The sequence below is a fragment of the Puma concolor genome, chromosome A3 (assembly GCF_028749965.1).
Source record: "Puma concolor isolate L17-30 chromosome A3, mPumCon1.1.hap2, whole genome shotgun sequence".
Lineage (NCBI taxonomy): Eukaryota > Metazoa > Chordata > Mammalia > Carnivora > Felidae > Puma > Puma concolor.
Window position 1 is genome coordinate 90,823,261 of NC_141669.1, and position 21,947 is coordinate 90,845,207.

The 21,947-nt window shown below is 39.8% G+C and overlaps 1 protein-coding gene across 2 annotated transcripts; it reads left to right on the forward strand.

The window, feature by feature from the left end:
* The first annotated feature begins 1,843 nt into the window (after positions 1-1,843).
* Positions 1,844-20,065, forward strand: NANP (N-acetylneuraminic acid phosphatase). 2 transcript variants are annotated; one of them, XM_025932429.2, is made up of 2 exons: positions 1,844-2,011; positions 15,866-20,065. In XM_025932429.2, the coding sequence occupies exons 1-2, from the start codon at positions 1,865-1,867 to the stop codon at positions 16,520-16,522; spliced, it is 804 nt and encodes a 267-aa protein (XP_025788214.2). In that variant the 5' UTR covers positions 1,844-1,864; the 3' UTR covers positions 16,523-20,065. The 2 variants fall into 2 exon arrangements, with proteins under 2 accessions (XP_025788214.2, XP_086557646.1); XM_086701520.1 differs by having other exon boundaries at positions 1,874-1,936.
* Positions 20,066-21,947: the final 1,882 nt, after the last annotated feature.

Consider the following 21,947-nt stretch of genomic DNA (forward strand, 5'->3'; position numbering starts at 1 on the left):
TTGAGACATCTAATTAGAAGGAATTAAAGTACTGTTTCTGACCATCACCTCCCTTTAAGTAGCAAAGGTGGACAGGTCATGGAATGCCTTTAGACTACTTGTCAGGAAGAGAAACCTGTCAAAAACCCAACCCCTTAAAAGGATTACACAGACTACTATATGTCCTCTGAGTTTGGATTTGGATTTGTGACTCAGTCAACAAACTATGCACATGAGAAAAGGAAAACACACACACACACACACACACACACACACACACACACACCTGCTTCAATCCTCTAAGCTTCATGTACCCCATAAGCCATTTTATGCTTAATTTATTCTGACATCTCAGACAACTAAAAAAGGTTAACTCCAATTAAGTAATTATAACTTTAGTGATTGTTAATCTAAATGACCAAAATTGTTAGACTCGCCATGCCCATCAACAGGGTAACTGGTCATGTTTTTGAAGAATAAATATCTTTGTTTTCAACAGTAGCAAAGAGAGGTTAACTCTAAAATTCTGCTGAAAACATACAGAAACTGTAATATGCCAGTGCAGAAGAAAAAACTATTAACATAAAGATAAGACAACTGACCTAATTCTACTGAACACCAGCAGCCCAACTGTTAATCATGTATCTCAGGGGTGGGCAAATTTTATCTACAAAGTGCCAGACAGTAAATGGCTGTGCAGGCCATATGGTCTCAGGTATAACTAGTCAACTCTGCTTGCAGGGCAAAAGCAGCAAAAGACTATATATAAATAAATGGTTGCGTCCCAATGAAACCATTTACGGGCACTAAAGTTTGCATTTCACATAATTCTCACGTGTCATGAATACTCCTTTTTTTGATTTCTTCCAATCACTTTTAGAAATGTAAAAAAAATCTCTGATCAGAGATCCAACAAAATTCTGGTGGCAGATTTTGCCTGCAGCCCTATCCTACCTGATAGACAAATTCTGTATATTAATGATGACCATATACATTTCGGTAAAGTTACCCCACAGAGACAATTTAGAAGATTTGAGATTAATTTCAATATCTTTGTTCTGCTAAGAGTAGAAAGCAGTTGTTACTGCCCTTCTGGAGGTTAATAAACTGTTTAGATACCTCAGCCCCTTGCCATACCTGAAAACTATCCATTTATGAAGTACCCAAAAGCCTGGAAATGCAACGGGAAAAGCAATCAAAGTGGACAAAACAGCAGACACTACTGAACCCTCGGTCTTTCACGTACAGCCATCAAACAGGGGTCTCAAGGAATCCAAACTACATCTTTCAAAAATGTACTGGTGAGGGCTCCAGTTCTAACATGGTTACTGGACTCTAGTAGGGTAAATATCACACCTCTGCACCCCCTTCGCATTCCTGCTACTGACGTGACCTGTCCCGTAACCGCAGACTCAGGGTACTAGACACACGCACTCACATCCCAACTTAGAGTTAGCAAACCACCAGCGAAGTTTCGGAATCGCCCGCAGCTCCCCATGCGATAACCCCCCACCCCGTCTAAACGGAAAAGCCACTGCTACTCGGACTCCTTCTCAGGCGCCACGTGGCACAGAAAACCTCCCCAGGGCAGTTATGATATCACCAGGAGGGCAACATGAAAACAGAGATAAGCAGAAAGAGGCTACGAAGGAAACTGCGCCACTGATCTTCCACACTCTGAAGCTGTTCAGATACTACCCGCCCGCTGACAGTGGCACGTTTCGGTCGCTACCAACAGACCGCGATTCCGGACTCTCGCGGTATCTCGCTGTCTCAGACACTCCACTATTGAGACATCTCGCGGGAGTCCCGCCGGCTGCAAGGAATGGTCAGGTGACCTCACGGCTCCGCCCACGTCTTCCGTGCCCGCAGTCCCTCTTCACGCATGCGCGGGTGGCGGTGGCAAAGGCGGAGTTGGAACGGTACGCGCGCGGTTGGCGGAATGGTCTTGAACCAGGTACGGGCCGTTTTCTTTGATCTGGACAACACGCTCATCGACACGGCCGGGGCGAGTAGAAAAGGCATGTTGGAGGTAACGTCCCGACTCCCGCGGCCCTCCTCCGGGCAGGGTCAATGCGCCCACCCTGTATCACGCGCTTTCCTGTCCCCTTGGTGTCTTCCCACCCCTGACCTTTCCAGTGCTATCTCCGCCGAAACCGCACCGGGGCCAGGTCATCCCAGAGGCACTGGCTTCTCGTCCTTTGAGGCCCCTGGCCCCATGTCGGAAGGATCGGGAAAGAAAGACGAGTGGGCAGGGGCTGCTGGCTGGTGCTGCTGCCTTCCCTCACTCCCAGCCCCTTGGGTTACCTCCCTGGCTACGCCCAGGTTCTGGGACGCTGGGTTCTTGAAATTGTTTCCAGTGCTGTGGGACGTGAAAGGATGTCATTAAAACTGCCACGGTGGCAGAGTCGCCCACAAACATGGACGTTCATACCACACTTGGAGACACCTGGCTTCTGGCTTCTTGCCAGGGCAGGTTCGGACCAGCTAGGCGCCATCCTCTCCGCGGTTGACCTCCGGGAGGGTCGTACCCTCACTGAGTGGTCTTCGATGGATCTTTGAGGAGACCCAAGAAGTTACGCAACTGTCAGTGGCGAGTCTGGACTTAATTGACTCCAGAGAATTTTCTCCGCAGGAATTCACCTCCAGTCTCCCTGCTGTGGGTGTGACCCTTAGATATCTGAGGTGACACCCAAACTCCGTGCTTCACAGAGCATTCCTTTCATGAGGCATTGCTCAGCAGCATCCTCTCCATACCCACAAATGTTGTGTCAGACCTTTCCCATGCTTTTCAAGCCCTCTAATCCCCCTTTTCTTTCTAATGCCTTCAGCTCTAAGGAGAAAACCAAGAGTGATCAGATGTGAAAAACCCACTTTCAAAAGCTAATCCTTCCAACCCTGAGTGTTCCAACCTCTTTAGTCTTCATTAGTTAGGTTTTAACTCCCTGGATCTTCATCCTATTTGTTGGTGCATTCCACTCCTGAATATTCAGGTCTGCCCCACACTTAAAAACATTAAAAAGAATGCCTCCCTCGAATCCTTCTCTCTTCACTAGATGTTACCTATCTCAGTTGATGACCATGTTTTTCAAAAGAAATCTATATACATTATCTCCACATTTTATTTATTACTAAATCTCTTGACATACAGTTTCTGTCTTGCTAATGAAATAGACTTGCCAGGTCATTAGGCACCTCCCAAATTGCCAGAATCAATGGACATTTTAAGTCTGTCTTAATGACTTTACTGAGGCATTCCACACTATTGACTATCCTTTTTATCTTTATACCCTTTACCTTGACCTCAGGGGCATATTTTGTGTTCTTGGCAGGTCAGGCCCAGTATATTGCAATTAAATTCTTGGCTTAGGCCAAATAATGCTATAGGCCAAGAGTTCATGCTTTGAAATCAGGCATTTGGTAAGTGAAATAAGTCAGAGAAAGACACATATATGTTTTCACTCATATGTGGAATTTGAGAAACTTAACAGAAGACAAAGGCGGAAGGAAAGGGGAAAAAATAGTTTCAAACAGAGAGGGAGGAAAACCATAAGAGACTCTTAAACACAGAGAACAAACTGATGGTTTATGGGGGGGAGCGGAAAATGGGTGATGGTCATTGAAGAGGGCACTTGGGATGAACACTGGGTATTGTATGTAAGTGATGAATCATGGGAATCTACTCCTGAAGCCAAGAGCATACCATATATACTGTATGTTAGCTAACTTGACAATAAATTATGTTTAAAATAAATAAATAATAAAATTAGACATTTGAGTTTCAATCACAGCTCTCCCAGTACCTAGCTGAAAGTGCCTGAACAAGTTATGTAACCACTCTAAATCTTAAATTCTTATTTTAAAATTTGAATAATGATCTTGGTCCTCAGTATCCTTACCAGGTTTAATTTAAACCTGGAAAGTACATGCCATCCAAATGTTCACTTGATGAATTATACCATCCACCCTGTCACCTAGACTATTGCTGTGGTGGTGTCTCCAAGTTCACTATGTCCAGTTCATCCTTCACATTCCTGCCACAGTGAAATTTCTGAACAAAAGTCAGATTCTATTTCTCCCTAGTCTTTATACCCTCCCTTATACCAGCACTGTATTTTGTTCAAGATATACTTATCAAGGGGCGCCTGGGTGGCGCAGTCGGTTAAGCGTCCGACTTCAGCCAGGTCACGATCTCGCGGTCCGTGAGTTCGAGCCCCGTGTCAGGCTCTGGGCTGATGGCTCGGAGCCTGGAGCCTGTTTCCGATTCTGTGTCTCCCTCTCTCTCTGCCCCTCCCCCGTTCATGCTCTGTCTCTCTCTGTCCCAAAAATAAATAAAAAACGTTGAAAAAAAAAGATATACTTATCAAAGGATATTAACAAGTTTTGTAACTCAGATGCCTACAACTTAATAGCTTCTTAAGAGGGAACAAACTGTTGTAGTCATTCATTTGATGCATGGTAAATATTGAATAAATGATGGATGGATGGATGGATAAATAAAAATCCAGGTTTCCAGACTTGGTTCAGTTGCCACCTCCTTTATCAAATGAGCAGAGTTTGTGTGTGCTTTTGACTATAAAAGGAATGCTTTATCACATGAGAATACAGCATCATCCATAAATGTTGGCCTGTTCAGAAGTAATATGTCAGCTTTCATAAATACTCTATTGAAAGGAGAAGGGAAGGAAAGGTCTTAGCCATTGCCTTGGGCTTGGGGAGAAGGAGCCATTTCCCTTTCTGGGAAAGTTCTTTCTTTCCACCCTCTTCAGGCCTGTCCGTGTCACTACCCAAGAGGAAGCTGTCCACAGGAAATTGCAGTTTCTCAGTGAACAGAGCAGAAAAGATTTCTGCATTTGTGAGTTTACTCTCTAGTGGGGATGACTGTGAACATAATACATCAGATGTATATTTATTTATAAGTATGTTCAGAAAAGTGGAGGGGAGAATGAATTGTAATTTTAAATAGGTTGGTCAGATAGGTCACATAGAATAAATGATGTTTGAGGAAAGACTTGAGCTAAAATAGCACAAGAGCTGCTTGAATTGGTAGACTCTATGCAGGCAGTCTATTTTGTGAGCATGTATTTTTTATTTTTTTTATTAAAAATTGTTTTTGTTTACTTTGAAAGAGAGAGAGAGAGAGAGAGAGCTGGGGAGGGGCAGAGAGAGAAAGAGAGAATCCCAAGCAGGCTCCACGCTGCCAGTGTGGAGCCCTGCATGGGTCTCGAACCCATGAACTATGAGATCATAACCTGATCCGAACTCCAGAGTCAGAGGCTCAACCGACTGAGCCACTCAGGTGCCCTTGTGAGCATATATTCTTAACTCCGTTTTATTTGGAATTCAGCCACTTCATATACTATCATAGTATTGTAAAGTGTTATATAGTTTCCACTCTATCCCTCAGAAAGTGTTTAAATCGCAATCACAATCAGCTAAAAGCTAGTAGTGATGATACTAACTTTAATTCTGGGTCCAGAAAGCAGGAGTAGGATAGAGTCTTCTTTTTGTATTGGTTAAGATGAGTCTTAGAGTTTTGAACTAGAAGTTTGAGTTTATCTTATGACATCAAATTGATCTCCCTCCCCCTTTACTGTCTTAGGGCTCCTTTCTTCATGCCCCTAAGTACTTAGTGGGCTTAACTGTGCGCAGAATCCTTTTCAGGCCAGCCTTACCCCTTGCATAAAATGTCATCACACTTCCAAGTTAGAGATCGTTTTACTCCACCCCCAATTCAATCAAAACTCTCATTTTCTCAGTTGGGGCATTAAGATTGTGTGCACTAGTAATAGCGTGTACTAATTCAACTTAGGTGTTTTTGTTTTATTGAAATATAGTTGACACAATGTTAACATTAGTTTCAGGTATAAAATCTAGTGATTCAATAGGTGTTATTTCTGTTTTAAGTAATATTAATGTATAAATGACTGATGAACTTTTCCCCTAATGTGTTAATGTTAAAATGCTACTTGTGATCCCAAGTGAATCTGTAATTACTTGCTGTGTGGAAAAAAAAAAAATGGAAAAGTTAATTCAGAGGATATACTTGGAAGAAACTGCAAAACTTGAAAGTGGTATTCTATACCTTTAGAAGACTCCACTTTAAGGTAAGCTAATTCTGCTTTTTAAGAGCCCTGAGAACATAAGAAATTAATTGGCAATTGCAGTAAGAGGAAATGGGATGTTTATGGGGAGCTTTCAGTTTGCTAACTATGAGCTAGCTCCTATTTAAGCTCAAGAACTATGGACTTCTAGGGGCCTGTGTTCTTTTATTGTGTAGCAATAGGGTTGCTAAAACTTAGTGGCCTTCCATCATAGCTCAAGAGTAATTCAACTGACATTGTTAGAAAAGATGGTGACATTAGTGTGAAAGCTGAAGAAGCTTGGTTTGTTCATTGAAATTAAACTTTGCCTTCATCTAAAATTCTTAGGATTGGTATATTTTTCTTGGACTATTAAGACTTTTCTTAACTCTTGCATTTTTTGATGAACAAAAATAGCCTGAACAATATTTCCTTTTCTTTTTTATTTTTATTTTTTAATTTACATCCACGTTAGTTAGCATATACTGCAACAATGATTTCAGGAATAGATTCCTTAATGCCCCTTTCCCATTTAGCCTGTCTCCCCTCCTTCAACCCCTCCAGCAAGCCTCTATTTGTTCTGTATATTTAAGAGTCTTTTCTGTTTTGTTCCCCTCCCTATTTTTGTATTATTTTTGCTTCCCTTACCTTGTGTTCATCTGTCCTCATATGAGTAAAGTCACGTGCTATTTGTCTTTCTCTGACTAATTTCACATAGCATAATACCCTTTACTTCCATCCACGTAGTTGCAGATGATAAGATTTCATTATTTTTGATTGCTGAGTAACACTGCATTGTATATGTGTACCATTTCTTCATTATCCATTCATCATTCAATGGACATTTGGGCTCTTTCCATACTTTGGCTATTGTGTAGTGCTGCTGTAAACATTGGGATGCATGTGCCCCTCCCTTGGATAAATACCTAGTAGTGCAATTGCTGGGTTGTAGGGTAGTTCTATTTTTAATTTTTTTGAGGAACCTCCATATTGTTTTCCAGAGTGGCTGCACCAGTTTGCATTCCAGCAGTGCAAAAGAGATCCTTTTTCTCTGCATCCTCACCAACATCTGTTGTTGCCTGAGTTGTGAATGTTAGCCATTCTGACTAGGTATGAGGTGGTATTTCATTGTGGTTTTGATTAGTATTTCCCTGATGATGAGTGATGTTGAGCATTTTTTCAGGTGTCTGTTGGCCATCTGGATGTCTTCTTTGGAGAAGTGTCTATTCACGTCTTTTGCCCACTTCTTCACTGGCTTTTTTTTTTTTTTTTTTAATTTTTTTAATGTTTTATGTATTCTTGAGAGAGAGAGAGAGAGAGAGAGAGAGAGAGAGCGCGCACAATTGGGGAGGGAGGGGGAGAGCGAAAGAGGGACACAGAATCGGAAGCAGGCTCCAGGCTTTGAGCTGTCAGCACAGAGCCTGACATGGGGCTCGAACTCACAAGCCGTGAAATCATGACCTGAGCTGAAGTTGGACGCTTTACCGACTGAGCCACCCAGGCGCCCCTGGATTATTTATTTTTGGGGTTTTGAGTTTGATAAATTCTTTATAGATTTTGGATACTACCCTTTATCTGCTATGTTGTTTGCAAATATCTTCTCCCATTCCGTCACTTGCCTTTTAGTTGATTGTTTCCTTCACTGTGCAGAAGCTTTTTATTTTGATGAAGTCCCAAGAATTCATTTTTGCTTTTGTTTCCCTTGCCTCTGGAGACTTGTTAAATAAGAAGTTGCTCCAGCTGAAGTCAAAGAGGTTTTTGCCTGCTTTCTCTTCGAGGATTTTAATGCCTTCCTGTCTTACATTGAGGTCTTTCATCCATTTTGAGTTTATTTTTGTGTATGATGTAAGAAAGTGGTCCAGGTTCATTTCTCTCCATGTGACTGTCCAGTTTTCCCAGCACCACTTGCTGAAGACACTGTCTTTTTTCCATTGGATATTCTTTCCTACTTTGTCAATTATTAGTTGGCCATATATTCGTTGGTCCATCTCTGGATTTTCTATTCTGTTCCATTGATCTGAGTGTCTGTTTTTGTGCCAGTACCATGCTGTCTTGATGATTACAGCTTTGTAATACAGCTTGAAGACCGAGATTGTGAAACCTCCAGCTTTGGTTTTCTTTTCCAAGATTGCTTTGGCTATTCAGGGTCTTTTCTGATTGCATACAAATTTTAGGATTGTTTGTTCTAGCTCTGTGAAGAATGCTGGTGTTATTTTGATAGGGATTGCAGTGAATATGTAGATTGCTTTGGGTAGTACAGACTTTTTAACAATATTTGTTCTTCCTATCCAGGAGCATGGGATGTTTTTCCATTTTTTTGTGTGTTGTATTTCTTTCATAAGTTTTCAGTAGTTTTCACTGTATAGATTTTTCACCTCTTTGGTTAGATTTATTCGTAGGTATTTTATGGGTTTTGTTGCAATTGTAAATGGGATCAACTCCTTGATTCTCTTTCTGTTGCTTCTTTATTGGTGTATAGGAATGCAACCAATTTCTGTGCATTGATTTTATATCCTGCCACTTTGCTGAATTCATGGATAAGTTCTAGCAGTTTTTTGGTGGAAGCTTTTGGGTTTTCCATGTAGAGTATCATGTCATCTGCAAAGAGTGAAAGTTTGACCTCCTCCTGGCTGATTTGGATGCATTTTGCTTCTTGGTGTTGTCTGATTGATGAGGCTATGTTGAGTAACAGTGGTGAGAGCGGACATCCCTGTCTTGTTCCTGATATTAAGAGGAAAGCTCTCATTTTTTCCCCATTGAGGAGGATATTAGCGGTGGGTCTATCATACATGGCTTTTATGATCTTGAGGTATGATCCTTCTATCCCTACTTTCTTGATGGTTTGTATTAAGAAAGGATGCTGTATTTTGTCAAATGCTTTCTCTGCATCTATTGAGAGGATCATGTGGTTCTTGTATTTTCTTTTATTCATGTGATGTATCACATTGGTTGTTTTGTGGGTATTGAACCAGCCCTGCATCCCAAGGATAAATCCCACTTGGTCGTGGTGAATAATTTTTTTAATGTATTGGATCTGGTTGACAAGTATCTTGTTGAGTATTTTTGCATCCGTGTTCATCAGGGAAATTGGTCTATAGTTCTTTTTTTTTTTTTTTTTTTTTTTTTTTTTAATTTTTTTTTTTTTTTCAACGTTTATTTATTTTTGGGACAGAGAGAGACAGAGCATGAACGGGGGAGGGGCAGAGAGAGAGGGAGACACAGAATCGGAAACAGGCTCCAGGCTCTGAGCCATCAGCCCAGAGCCTGACGCGGGGCTCGAACTCCCAGACCGCGAGATCGTGACCTGGCTGAAGTCGGACGCTTAACCGACTGCGCCACCCAGGCGCCCCTCTATAGTTCTTTTTAATAGGGTCTCTGTCTGGTTTTGGAATCAAGGTAATGCTGGCTTCATAGAAAGAGTTTAGAAGTTTTCCTTCCATTTCTATTTTTTGGAACACCTTCAAGAGAATAGGTGTTAACTCTTCCTTAAATGTTTGGTAAAATTCCCTTGGAAAGCCGTCTGGCCCTGGACTCTTGTTTTGGGGGAGACTTTTGTTTACTAGTTCTATTTCTTTACTGGTTATGGGTCTGTTCAAATTTTCTGTTCCTGTTTCGGTTTTAGTAGTTTATATGTTTCTAGGAATTTATCCATTTCTTCCAGATTGCCCATTTTATTGGCATATAATTGCTCATAATATTCTCTTATTATTGTTTGTATTTCTGCTGTGTTGATTGTGATCTCACCTCTTTCATTCTTGGTTTTATTTATTTGGGTCCTTTCCTTTTTCTTTTTGAAACAAACTGGCTAGAGGTTTATCAATTTTGTTAAATCTTTCAAAGAACCAGCTTCTGGTTTCATTGATCTGTTCTACTCTTTCATTTTGGGTTTGATAGCATTAATTTCTGCTCTAATCTTTATTATTTCCTGTCTTCTGCTGGTTTGGGGTTTTATTTGCTGTTCTTTTTCCAGCTCTGTAAGGTGTAAGGTTAGGTTGTGTATCTGAGACCTTTCTTCCTTCCTAGGAAGGCCTGAATTGCTATATACTTCCCTCTTATGACCGCTTTTGCTGCGTCCCAGAGGTTTGGGACTCTGGTGTTATCATTTTAATTGGCTTCCGTGTACTTTTAATTTCCTCTTTAACTTGGTTAGCCCATTCATTCTTCAGTAAGATGTTCTTTTGTCTCCAAGTATTGGTTACCTTTCCACATTTTTTCTTGTAGTTGATTTTGAGTTTCATAGTATTGTGGTCTGAAAATATGCACGGTATGATCTCGATCTTTTTGCACTTGCTGAGGGCTGATTTCTGTCCCAGTATGTGGTCTATTCGGGAGAACGTTCCATGTGCACTGGAGAAGAATGTATATTCTGCTGCTTTAGGATGAAATGTTCTGAATATATCTGTTAAGTCCATCTGGTCCAGTGTGTCATTCAAAGCCATTGTTTCCTTGTTGATTTTTTTTTAAATTTTTTTTTAACGTTTATTTATTTTTGAGACAGAAAGAGACAGATCATGAACGGGGGAGGGTCAGAGAGAGAGGGAGACACAGAATCTGAAACAGGCTCCAGGCTCTGAGCTGTCAGCACAGAGCCTGATGCGAGGCTCGAACTCACGGACCGCAAGATCATGACCTGAGCCAAAGTCAGACGCCCAACCGACTGAGCCACCCAGGCACCCCTCCTTGTTGATTTTTTGATTAGATGATCAAATGATCATTGCTGTGAGTGGGGTGTTAAAGTCTCCTACTATTACGGTATTACTATAGATGAGTTTCTTTATGTTTGTAATTTATTTGGGTGTTTCCACATTTGGCACATAAATGTTTACAATTGTTAGGTCTTCTTGGTGGATAGACCCCTTGATTTTGATATAATGCCCTTCTGCATCTCTTGATACAGTCTTTATTTTAAAGTCTAGATTGTCTGATATAAGTATGGCTACTCTGGCTTTCTTTTGTCAACCATTAGCATGATAGATTGTTCTCTATCCCCTTATTTTCAATCTGAAGGTGTCTTTAGGTCTAAAGTGGGTCTCTTGTAAACAGCATATAGATGGATCTTGTTTTCTTATCCATTCTGTTACCCTATGTCTTTTGATTGTAACATTGAGTCCATTGACATTTAGAGTGGATACTGAAAGATATGAATTTATTGCCATTATGATGCTTGTAGAGTTGGAGTTTCTGGTGGTGTTCACTGGTCCTTTCGATTCTTTGTTGCTTTTGGTGTGTATACACACACGCACACATGCACATACACAGAGAGAGAGAGAGAGAGAGAGAGAGAGAGAGAGAGAGAGATGTTTCTTCCCTCAAAGAATCCCCCTTAAAATTTCCTGCAGGGCTGGTTTAGTGGCCACAAACTCCTTTAATTTTTGTTTGGGAAACTTTTTATCTCTCCTATTTTGAATGACAGGCTTGCTTGATAAAGAATCATTGGCTGCATATTTTTCTGATTCAGCACATTGAATATATCCTGCCACTCCATTCTGGCCTGCTAAGTTTCTGTGGATAGATCTGCTGCAAACCTGATCTGTCTTCCCTTGTAGGCTAAGGACTTTTTTCCCTTGCTGCTTTCATGATTCTTTCCTTACCTGAGTATTTTGTGAAGTTGACTATGATATGCCTTGTTGATGGTCAGTTTTTGTTGAATCTAATGGGAGTCCTCTGTGCTTCCTGGATTTTGATGTCTGTGTCTTTCCCCAGATTAGGAATGTTTTCAGCTATGATTTGCTCACATAACCCTTCTGCCCCTTTTTCTCTTTCTTCATCTTCTGGGACCCCTATGATTCTGATGTTGTTCCTTTTTAATGAGTCATTGATTTTTCTAATTCTTAAATCATGCTCTTTTGCTTAATCTCCCTCTTTTTTCTTCTTCATTATTCTCCATAAATTTGTCCTCTGTATCGCTGATTCGCTGCTCTGCCTCATGCAACCTTGCTGCCATGGCATACATTTGAGATTGCAGCTCAGTTATAGCATTGTTTATTTCATCCTGACTAGCTTTTACTTCTTTTATCTCTGCAGAAAGGGATTCTAATCTATTTTCAACCCCAGCAAGTATTATCGTGATTCTAAATTTTGGTTCAGACATCTTGCTTGTATCATTGTTGATTAAGTCCGTGGCTGTCATTTCTTCCTGTTTTTTTTTTTTTTTTTTTGGAAGAATTCCTTTGTTTCATCATTTTGAAGGAAGAAAAGGAATTAATAAGGTAAAAAAATTGAAATTAAAAAATTAAAACCAACACACACACACATAAAATCAAATATATGATGCTAGATTCTAGGTTTGTTTTTCTGGTTATTGAAAGGAGCTTGACAGATTAAAGAAAAAAGGGAAAGATAATAAAAGAAAAAAAAGGAAAATGTTTGAAAACTTGAAAAATGAATACAATGAAATAGAATAAAATGAAATGATGGAAGTAAAATAGAATTTGAAAATTTTCAAAAAGTAAAAAAAATAGAAAAAATTTAAAGAGATATTTTTAACAAAAATTGAAAATGAGAATAAATGTTTTCTCTTTCTGTATTGAACAATAAGAAAAGGAAAAAAAATAATTGAATAGATGGACCAGTGAACAGACCAAAATACGATTGAAATTATATCGATTTCCGCTAGAAGTTCAACTATGAAGCACTTTATAGTCTGTAAAGTAAGCAGGCAGAGAGATTTGTGGTGTTCCTGAAGAGCAAGTTTGGCCCAGTTGGGTGGGGCTTAGTGTAATGTCTGTATTCTCCACTAGATGGCGCTTCTTAGCTTACTGGGGTGGATTGTTGTGGCACGTGTAGCGGTGTATGCACCTGCGCAGGAGGGGTAAAATGGTATCACCCAGCTCCCTAGTCTCTAGTATCAGAACTCTGTTCTCTCCGATCAGCAATCAGGCACCTGTCCTTTGTCTCCAGTCCATCCATTCCCGCTTTTACACTGTCTGTGACCAAACTGTCAGGTTGCCAGGCCAGCATCTCCCTCCTGAGTTTTATCTTAGATGCGGCTGTGTTTTGCATCTCACTTCTGAGGGACTGTGGCTTTGACCTGTTATGACTCTATAGAGGAGAGTCTTACCGAGCAATGGCCTGGTGCCCACCTGCCCCCAGTAATATTTGCAGAACTATGCTCCTGCCTTTGCCCAAAGACTGTGGTTGGGTGCCAACCCACCCCAGAAAATTTTCACAATCATGTAGCAGCAGTGTTTCAGGGATTATGGTAAATCACAACACACATCTGGCACCCAGGTTCCCACTTAATGTCCTTGTTCCAGCACCAGCAAATGTGGTTGTTCTTCAGGATCCTCTGGGACCTTTGCCTGTGGGGTGGCCACACTGCCTCTACCAAATGTCCTCCCAGCAGGGAAACCACCTCTCCCCATGTGGGCCAAGGACCTCACTTTATACCCCTGGTGATTTGCCCTTCTCACCAGAGCACCACCAGGTATCTAGCTGTGGAGTTTCAGGCTCTGTGCTCCCCCTGTTTATAGAGTCTTAATGGAATTTAAACCCTCTCCTTTCTCCTTTCTGCCTTTTTTTGTTAAGTCCCTTGCTAACTCTTTCTTTTCTCTCTAGCTACTTTCGGGCAGGGAGGGGTTGCTCTCCTCCCATCTCCGTCCTCTCTCCACAAGCAAAACAGCCCCCTGCCCTCTGCAGCTTCTCTCTCCCCCAGTTCACCTCTCTGCGCAACGTGCCTGCTGAGTTCTGTGGTTCAGGTTGTGCAAATTGTGTTAATCCTCAGATTCGTTTTCTAGGTGTGCAGGATGGTTTAGTTTTGATATGGCTGTATTTTAGGGATGAGAGATGCAAAAAAAACTTCCATGCTATTCCGCCATCTTGCCCCTCGCACTATTTCCTTTACTTTTGATGTGAATCTTATACTCCGAAGGAAGAAAGATGTGTCTATTAATCTCTTTCCCCTTTTCAGTAGGTGAATTGTGAATTCAGTCTTGTGAGTAGCATACTACTTGTTCCCTATATAGTTTAGGGCAACACATTTAAACTTGTTTGACCACTTTGGTCCAACAACAGATAACTTTTGTTCCCAGTTATGTGCCTTGCACTCATCATTCAAAGATGCAAAAATGTCTTGGCGTTGTCATCTTTCCCCAGATGTCCCTAAGACAGGGACTTCAGATGCAGGTAATCCATTTGGGAGGTGATCCTTGGAAGTACTCTAGGAGAGTGGTGGAATCATACAAAGAAGGAAAGTTTAAATGAGCAGGTTACTGGTGTGAACAGCTAGGGAACTGTGGGACACAGCATGAAGAGAACATGCTTCAATTGTCCTTTCCAAGGGACAAGAAAGCAGAGATATTTATCTACCATTTTCTGCCCCTCATTGGTTGAGGCCTTTTCCCAGGGTATCACTTCCACCCTAGCCTATGTGCATGGGTGCTCCTGTGGTCAAATAAAGCTCTTAAACAGAGAAGTCTACCTAATCACAGTATGAAGGTATGGGCATTATAGGAATACTGCATACCAAGGGGATTTGGGTAGCCTCTGCCCAGCCTGAGATTGAAGGCCTTTCACAAACAGTTGCAAATAGCCTCTCTAGCCCCCTATCTTACTATCCTCCCTCACACGCCTTGAATTTCATCTTGAACTCTGCTTCTCACCTTTCCCAGTTCTCAAAATTCTAAGCTCTGCATCTTTGTTCATGCTCTTCTTTCTGTCTTGAGTGATTTTATCCTCCCATGCCCATCTTATTGGCTTGTTAACACCTTGGTTTAAATGTTATCTTCTCTGCCAAGCCTTATCCAATAACCCTGTGGAATGACTTGCTTCTTGAATTTTATTTCCATTGTTATTTACATGACTGTCATGGCACTCAAGCCAGCATTTATGGTGGTTACATACCTGCTTATTTTCCCCACCAGATCATGTCATAAGGACAACAGATCCAGTCTCTACTGCCTAATACAATAGTGTAAAGGCAAGCATGTGTGCTTTTGAAGTAGGCAAGTTTGGATTTAAATCCCAACTTGGGCAGGTTACTTAACAGTTCTGAACTTCCATTTCTTCATTTCAAAAACGCTTGCAGAGTTGTGGAAAAGGTTAGAAATGATGTATGTGAGCATTGGGTCTTAGTAAATGTTAGAAGACAGGCCAAATAGAAAAGAATCTAATGCAATAAAAGCTAAGATAAAAAGATGTGGAACATGAGCGAGAGCATGTAATTCTAATGGGGGATTCAGAACCAGTGTAACAGTGTGACTCAGAACTTGTTGAAGATTTTTATCTGGAGAACTAGGTTTGGACAAAGCACTGGGTCATTAAATGGCTGAAATCACAGAACATGCTTGATTACATTAGAACTGAATATATGTTTCTAAAAGAACAGAATTAGGTTCCATTTTATATGGTGGTCAATTTAGGCCTTCACAACATAAAATGGACATAGATAAGAAAAGGTTGGATGAACCAGCATTATTTTTGGAAGAGTCTAAATAATGGTTTTGAGGAATTTAAAATGTTTTTACTGAATATAAATATAAGTTTTCTTTCTATTTCTTCATAACCAGAATAAAAGATGGCGGACTGCCAAATGAAGGGTTGTTATGAGCTATCTATGAAGACACTTCTTAGAATAGAAATCGGTTCAATATATGAATGAGTTCTGTAGAGAGAGGTTGGGAGATCTTCACTCTGGTATTCTCTATATTTTTATATTCCTACTACAAATGGCGTGCTAATAGAGCTGCCTTAAGGCAGACATATGGAGTTAGAATCTCTGCTCTGAGATTATAGGAGTATGGCTTCTCAGGGCATGACTATTAAAGACCTGAAGTGTGCTAATAGACCTATTTTCTTTTATTTAGGTGATCAAGCTCTTACAATCAAAATACCATTACAAAGAAGAAGCTAAAACCATCTGTGACAAAGTGCAAGTTAAACTCAGCAAGGAATGTTTTCATCCTTCCAGTACTTGCATTACTGATCTCAGGACTTTACATTGGGAAGAAGCAATCCAGGAAACGAAGGGTGGTGCAGCCAATAGGATATTGGCTGAAGAATGTTATTTCCTGTGGAAATCTACACGTTTACAGCATATGATACTAGCAGAAGATGTCAAAGCCATGCTCACTGAACTTCGAAAGGAGGTCCGCCTACTTTTACTGACAAATGGAGACTGCCAGACCCAAAGGGAGAAGATCGAGGCTTGTGCCTGCCAGTCCTATTTTGATGCTATCGTTGTAGGTGGAGAGCAGAAAGAAGAGAAACCATCACCTTCCATATTTTATTACTGCTGTAGGCTCCTTGGAGTACAGCCTGGGGACTGTGTGATGGTTGGTGACACACTAGAAACTGATATACAAGGAGGTCTTAATGCAGGGCTAAAAGCAACAGTCTGGATAAATAAAAATGGAATAATGCCACTGAAGTCATCCCCCATGCCACATTATATAATTTCTTCTGTGCTAGAGTTACCTGCTGTCTTACAAAGTATAGACTGCACAGTCAATATGTCAGCTTAAAGCACATAAAAGGACATGATTATGTATTTTAGGGTAAAATTACAGGGTTTGAACTAAGAAAAGTTAAGGCATTCCATATATTATGACCCAGTTCTAAGAATAATTTTACTTATGATTCAGTGGCCAGCCAACCATTGACTGGTATTTATATCTGGAAATCCAGAGTACATTAATTAATACAAGTTATTTTTAGTAGGATAATCCAGAAAACTTGAGGAAATATATTATTTGTTAAATCTGTAACTTGAGGTTTTTAAAGAATTATTTTATTAATCTTTTAATATCTTGGATCCATGAAGATACCAGGCAAGATAGCTTATACTGGATTCACAAATACAGGCTTTATGTTCTGTCTTAAAAATAGATATATTTTAGGGGCGCCTGGATGGCTCAGTCGGTTAAGTGTCTGATTTTGGCCCAGGTCATGATCTCATGGTTTGTCGTTGGGTTCTTAGCTGACAGCTCAGAGCCTGGAGCCTGCTTCAGATTCTGTCTCCCTCTCTCTCTGCCCCTCCCCGACTTGTGTTCTGTCTCTCTCAAAAATAAACATTAATTAAAAATAAAAATTTTAAAAAAAGATATATTTTAAAAATAGATATTCCAGAAAAGATATATTAGAGATTTATTAGAATAATCAGATCTGGTTAATAGTAAATAGTACTAAGTCACATGCCAATTAAGGTATTCCGTAGTGAAATTATTTTGCATATTTTTTTTAAACATATGCCATATTTTTGCCTACTTTGAATTACATTCTTTTATGAATCTAATTTTTCTGCATGACCTTTTTCTGGGGGTTGGGGGGGGTACAATTTTCCTATGGTGTATACACAACAGATTCCTCCAGTAAAAAAGCTGTTAAAATCAGCATGTGGTGCTCCTTCTCTGACATTTTCACATCTTTCCAGAGTGTACTTATAGGTTCTTATTGTCTTTACCTCTTACAGAAGTATTTTTACAATCTTTTCCCAGGTACACAGTGGGTTAAGGGGACTAGGCTGTCTTGCTGAGGATAAGTACAAACCACAGGGTACCAAGTCATTTTCCTTCTGTGGATACTTCAGAGGGGGATTGCCTTGGTGCAGCCTAACCACGCAGCTCTCCCATGAATTCTTTACTGGCCTGAACAGTTTCACCCATATGATGAAATCTAAGAGAAAATTATGTTTTTGCTATAAGATATTTCCAGGGTGTCATTTTAATATAACTTAAGGGGCTCTGGGTGTTAACCATCTGCCTTAAGTCTCCTGTTTTTCAAATTCTAGGAAATATATCCTTGTTTCACAATTTTTATATCGAATTCATTGTTCACTTTGGGCTTATTAATTAAGGATTAAGGCATCTTGCAACTAGAAAACTTTTTCTAGGCCATTAAGCTAGACTGTCTCATGACTTCAATCAAACTTGGAGTAAAATGGTTAATTAAGGAAAAAAGAAAGAATGATTTAGGTTGGTTTTTCATAGGTTTTTGTTTTAACCTTTATATAAGAAGCTACTAACGTAAAATATTAGACTTTTAGGATATGTATAACTATACATACAACTATAGTTATGCATATCCTCATTTAAATATCCTATGATTATGATACTTAGACTCTAGATTATGCCTATCTGTAACTATTTCTTTAGCCAATCATTTTCTGTCTACTGCCAAGAACAGGATTCTCTGCCATTGTGCAAATGTCCTGTTGTGTTTACTTCTCACTCTTAATTTTTAAAACTGTGATTGTGCCCTTGACTGTCCCATGGTTTTGTTGCTATGAAGCTGAACAATAGTGAACAGCGTATGTTTGTGTATAGTTCCATGTGACCTTGATTATATTTTAGCTATTTAAAAAATATTAAATTGGAGGATCTTGACAGAAAAAATAACTATATGCATGATTTCTCTAATAGATTGATGTGCAATGCTGAGGGTTTGTCCTTTTAGCTCTCCCACAGGATGGATGTAGGCAGTGTCACATTCATTATGCTAACTGGAGAAGATTCATTGCTTCTAGATTATAGTGACAGAACTCAGCAAGATAGTTTCTAGGATGTCAAGTGAGCAGTTCTTCAGCAAAAGTTATGGAGGAGAGGGGGAATTAAAAGATTATTTCCTTGTCCTCCCTGTGATTTCTTTCTGTACAGTGCACTAATGCAGTATTGCATTCCATTTGCACCCTTCCATAGGGAAAGACCTGGTAGTTTTCTGCCTTCTGAATGGAATATTACAAAAGATATTAAGGAATCTTGGAGTAGATTCCTATGATTTTATTAACAATGTTTCTATTTTAGAATAATGTTCCTCAAGATTAAAAAAAAATAATGTAACAGGGGCACCTGGGTGGCTTAGTCAGTTAAGTGACTTCATCTCAGGTCATGATCTTGTGGTTCCTGAGCTTAAGCCCTGCATTGGGCTGTGTGCTGACAACTAGGAGCCTGGAGCCCACCTCAGGTTGTGTCTCCCTCCCCCTCTGCCCCTTCCCCACTCGTGCTCTTTCTCTCTCAAAAGTAAATAAACATTTTTTTAAAAATCCCTTATTTAAAAAAATGATGTAACAATAGTGTCCTGTCATCTTTTTTTTTTTCAGTTTCTTCAAAGTGGTATGTTCTACAAAGCCCTAAATTCTTAATTGTCTAGAGTCTCTCCCAAGCACTAAGTTATATAGGAAGGCCAAGAGTAGACACAAATGGACACTGCACCTGGATACTAACAGAAAGATGGATGTTTTCTGATTCCATATACACATCTAACCCACTGGTGCACAAACATTTTAGATCTGGTAGGAGCCAAGACCCAGTGGCTGCTCAGTAAGTATTGTAGGAAAGGATTTTTATAGTTACAGAGACATTTGGTTTAGCACTTTCAAACTTCTTTGTAGCCTACAAAAGAAACGGTTTCCATCACCATCCATTAAGTACAGTTATAGTGAACATATTAATATATATTAAATAGTTTTATATACTTAAAACTGAGGTAAGTTTTATTAAACTACATGCTACTATACATGGTCAGTTTTTTTCACTCCATCTCTCCATCTCTTTAACTTAGGGAATATATTCATATTTGAACAATTGCTATTTGGGATACACAAGTCAAAAGCATAAAACAGTGAATGGCAAAGTCTCCTTTCTTTCCCAGAGGCTCACCACTCCTGTAGGCCACTGTTGTAAGCAACTTCCTGTGTATCTGCATGAGTGGGGGATGGGCAGAGAGAGGGAGGGAGAATCCCAAGCAGGCTCTGTACTGCCAGTGTGGAACCTAACGTAGGGGCTCCATCCCACAAACCACCATGAGATCATGACCTGAGCTGAAATCAAAAGTCGGATACTTAACCGACTGAGCCACCCAGGAGTCCCTAGAATTCCTTTCAGTTAAGCAAGATTTTTATTTCTGCTTTTCAGTTTTAGAAAAAAATGCTCTTGCTAAGATATTAATTGAAAAAGAGAGTCCTAAAGTTCTGTTTACATCATTTGTGTTAGGAACATACACTTTTCCTGGTCTCTGCCATCCACTATCATTCTTGTTAAAATCATCAATAAAAGTGATGGTTCCATTGACTCACTCTGCCTTCATTCACTTTGAGGGGAAGGTCAGCACAGCTATGGAGCGAGCCCTTACCCCTGCTCCACTCTGACTAATTTCCCTCCACTGCATATTGCCATCCTTGTGATTCCCTTTGCCTCTTATGTTGGATTTCCTGGTTTTGTCTTGTGTGTTCCCATGTTTGATTTGTGTGACAGGTAAAATGCTTAAGATTGTAAGTGTCTGAAAATGCCTTTATTATCTTCTATTATTGATAAGTTTAATAGCATGCAGTTGGATATCATTTTCATCCAGAATTTCAAAGGCATTGCTCTACTATGGCTGCTAGAAGACATTTATGTGACCAGTTTTCTTTTCTCTTGAAGCTCTTAGAACTGTTGTTTTCCCCCAGTGATCTGTGATGATATATCTTGGTGATGGTCTGTTTTCACCCTATGTGCTCAGCACTCTGAACTCTTCTAATCAAAATCTTAATGTTCTTCAGTTCTGGAAAATGTAATTACTTCATTGAATGTTGCTTCTCCACTGTTTTCTTGCTTTCTTTTTCTGGAACTCTTACTGTTCAGATGATGGATTTCCTTTACTGACCTGCTGTGTTTAATCTTTTCTCCTATTTTTCCATCTGTAATTTTGTTCCACTTTTGGGGAGGTTTCTTCAACTTTATCTTCCAGTCCTATTGATTTTTTCCCCTGTCACCATATTTTTTAATTTCCAAGAGCTTTGCTTTGCTTTCTAGATGTTTCTTTTTAATAACTGCTTTTGTTTTGAGCGGAATATTATCTCTCAGAAAATTGTTAAATCTTTGAAGAATCCATAGAATCCACTGTTTCTTCCAAGTTGCTCTAATCTGTTTCTTTGGATCTATTTGTCACATTAAAGCCTTTCCTTATATTCCTGGAAGTCCTTGGTATTCATGAATAAGAGAGAAGGGATTCTCAGAGCCTGGAGCCTGCTTTGCTTTGCGTCTCCTCCTCTCTCTGCCCCTCCTCTGCTTGTGCTCTGTCTCTCTCTGTCTCTCAAAAATAAACATTAAAAGAAATTATCCTACTCCTAGAAATAGGGCTAAAACTTAGCCAGAATAAAACCATATTTTTTATTAAAAATTTTTAACGTTTATTTATTTTGAGAGAGAGAGAGAGAGAGTGTGTGTGTGTGTGTGTGTGTGTGTGTGTGTGTGTGTGTGTTTGAGTGAGAGTAGGGGAGGGGCAGAGAGAGAGAGAGACAGAATCAGAAGCAGGCTCCAGGCTCTGAGCTGTCAGCCCAGAGCCAGATGCAGGGGCTCCAACTCCCAGACCATGAGATCATGACCTGAGCTGAAGTTGGACGCTTAATTGACTGAGCCACCCAGGTGCCCCCAGAATAAAACCATGTTTTTAATTAGTCTTCAAATATATGACATATGTGACAATATAGTTATTCCCACTGGATTTCTTGGAAGATTTTTTTTTCTGGATTGTCAGTCTGACCTTTTATGGATAAGATGATAAAATGGCTTAAAGAAATTAAGTTCATGATTTTACTGAAATGGGAACAAAGAGTGACTGCTTACTAGGTACAGAGTCTCCTTTTGGAATGACAAAAGTAATTCTGGAACTAGATAGTGATGGTTTGATTGTGAATGTACTAAATACCCCCAAATTGTACAATGATAAGTGATCTAAAAGTTACATTTTATTATGGTTTATTGGTGTATATCACCTATATTCCACTTGCTGAGTTCCTAATAATGAGAAACATATGTTTAATCTTTTCACATATCTCCAAAGCTTGAAATCTGTGTTGAAGATTTAATAAGTAACAGTAAGATACACTGAAAACTACACATACAGTGCTTCACTGAGTGTCCACTGATAAATGGGACTGTTCTCCCCTGAAAACAGCTCTGTTGTTACATT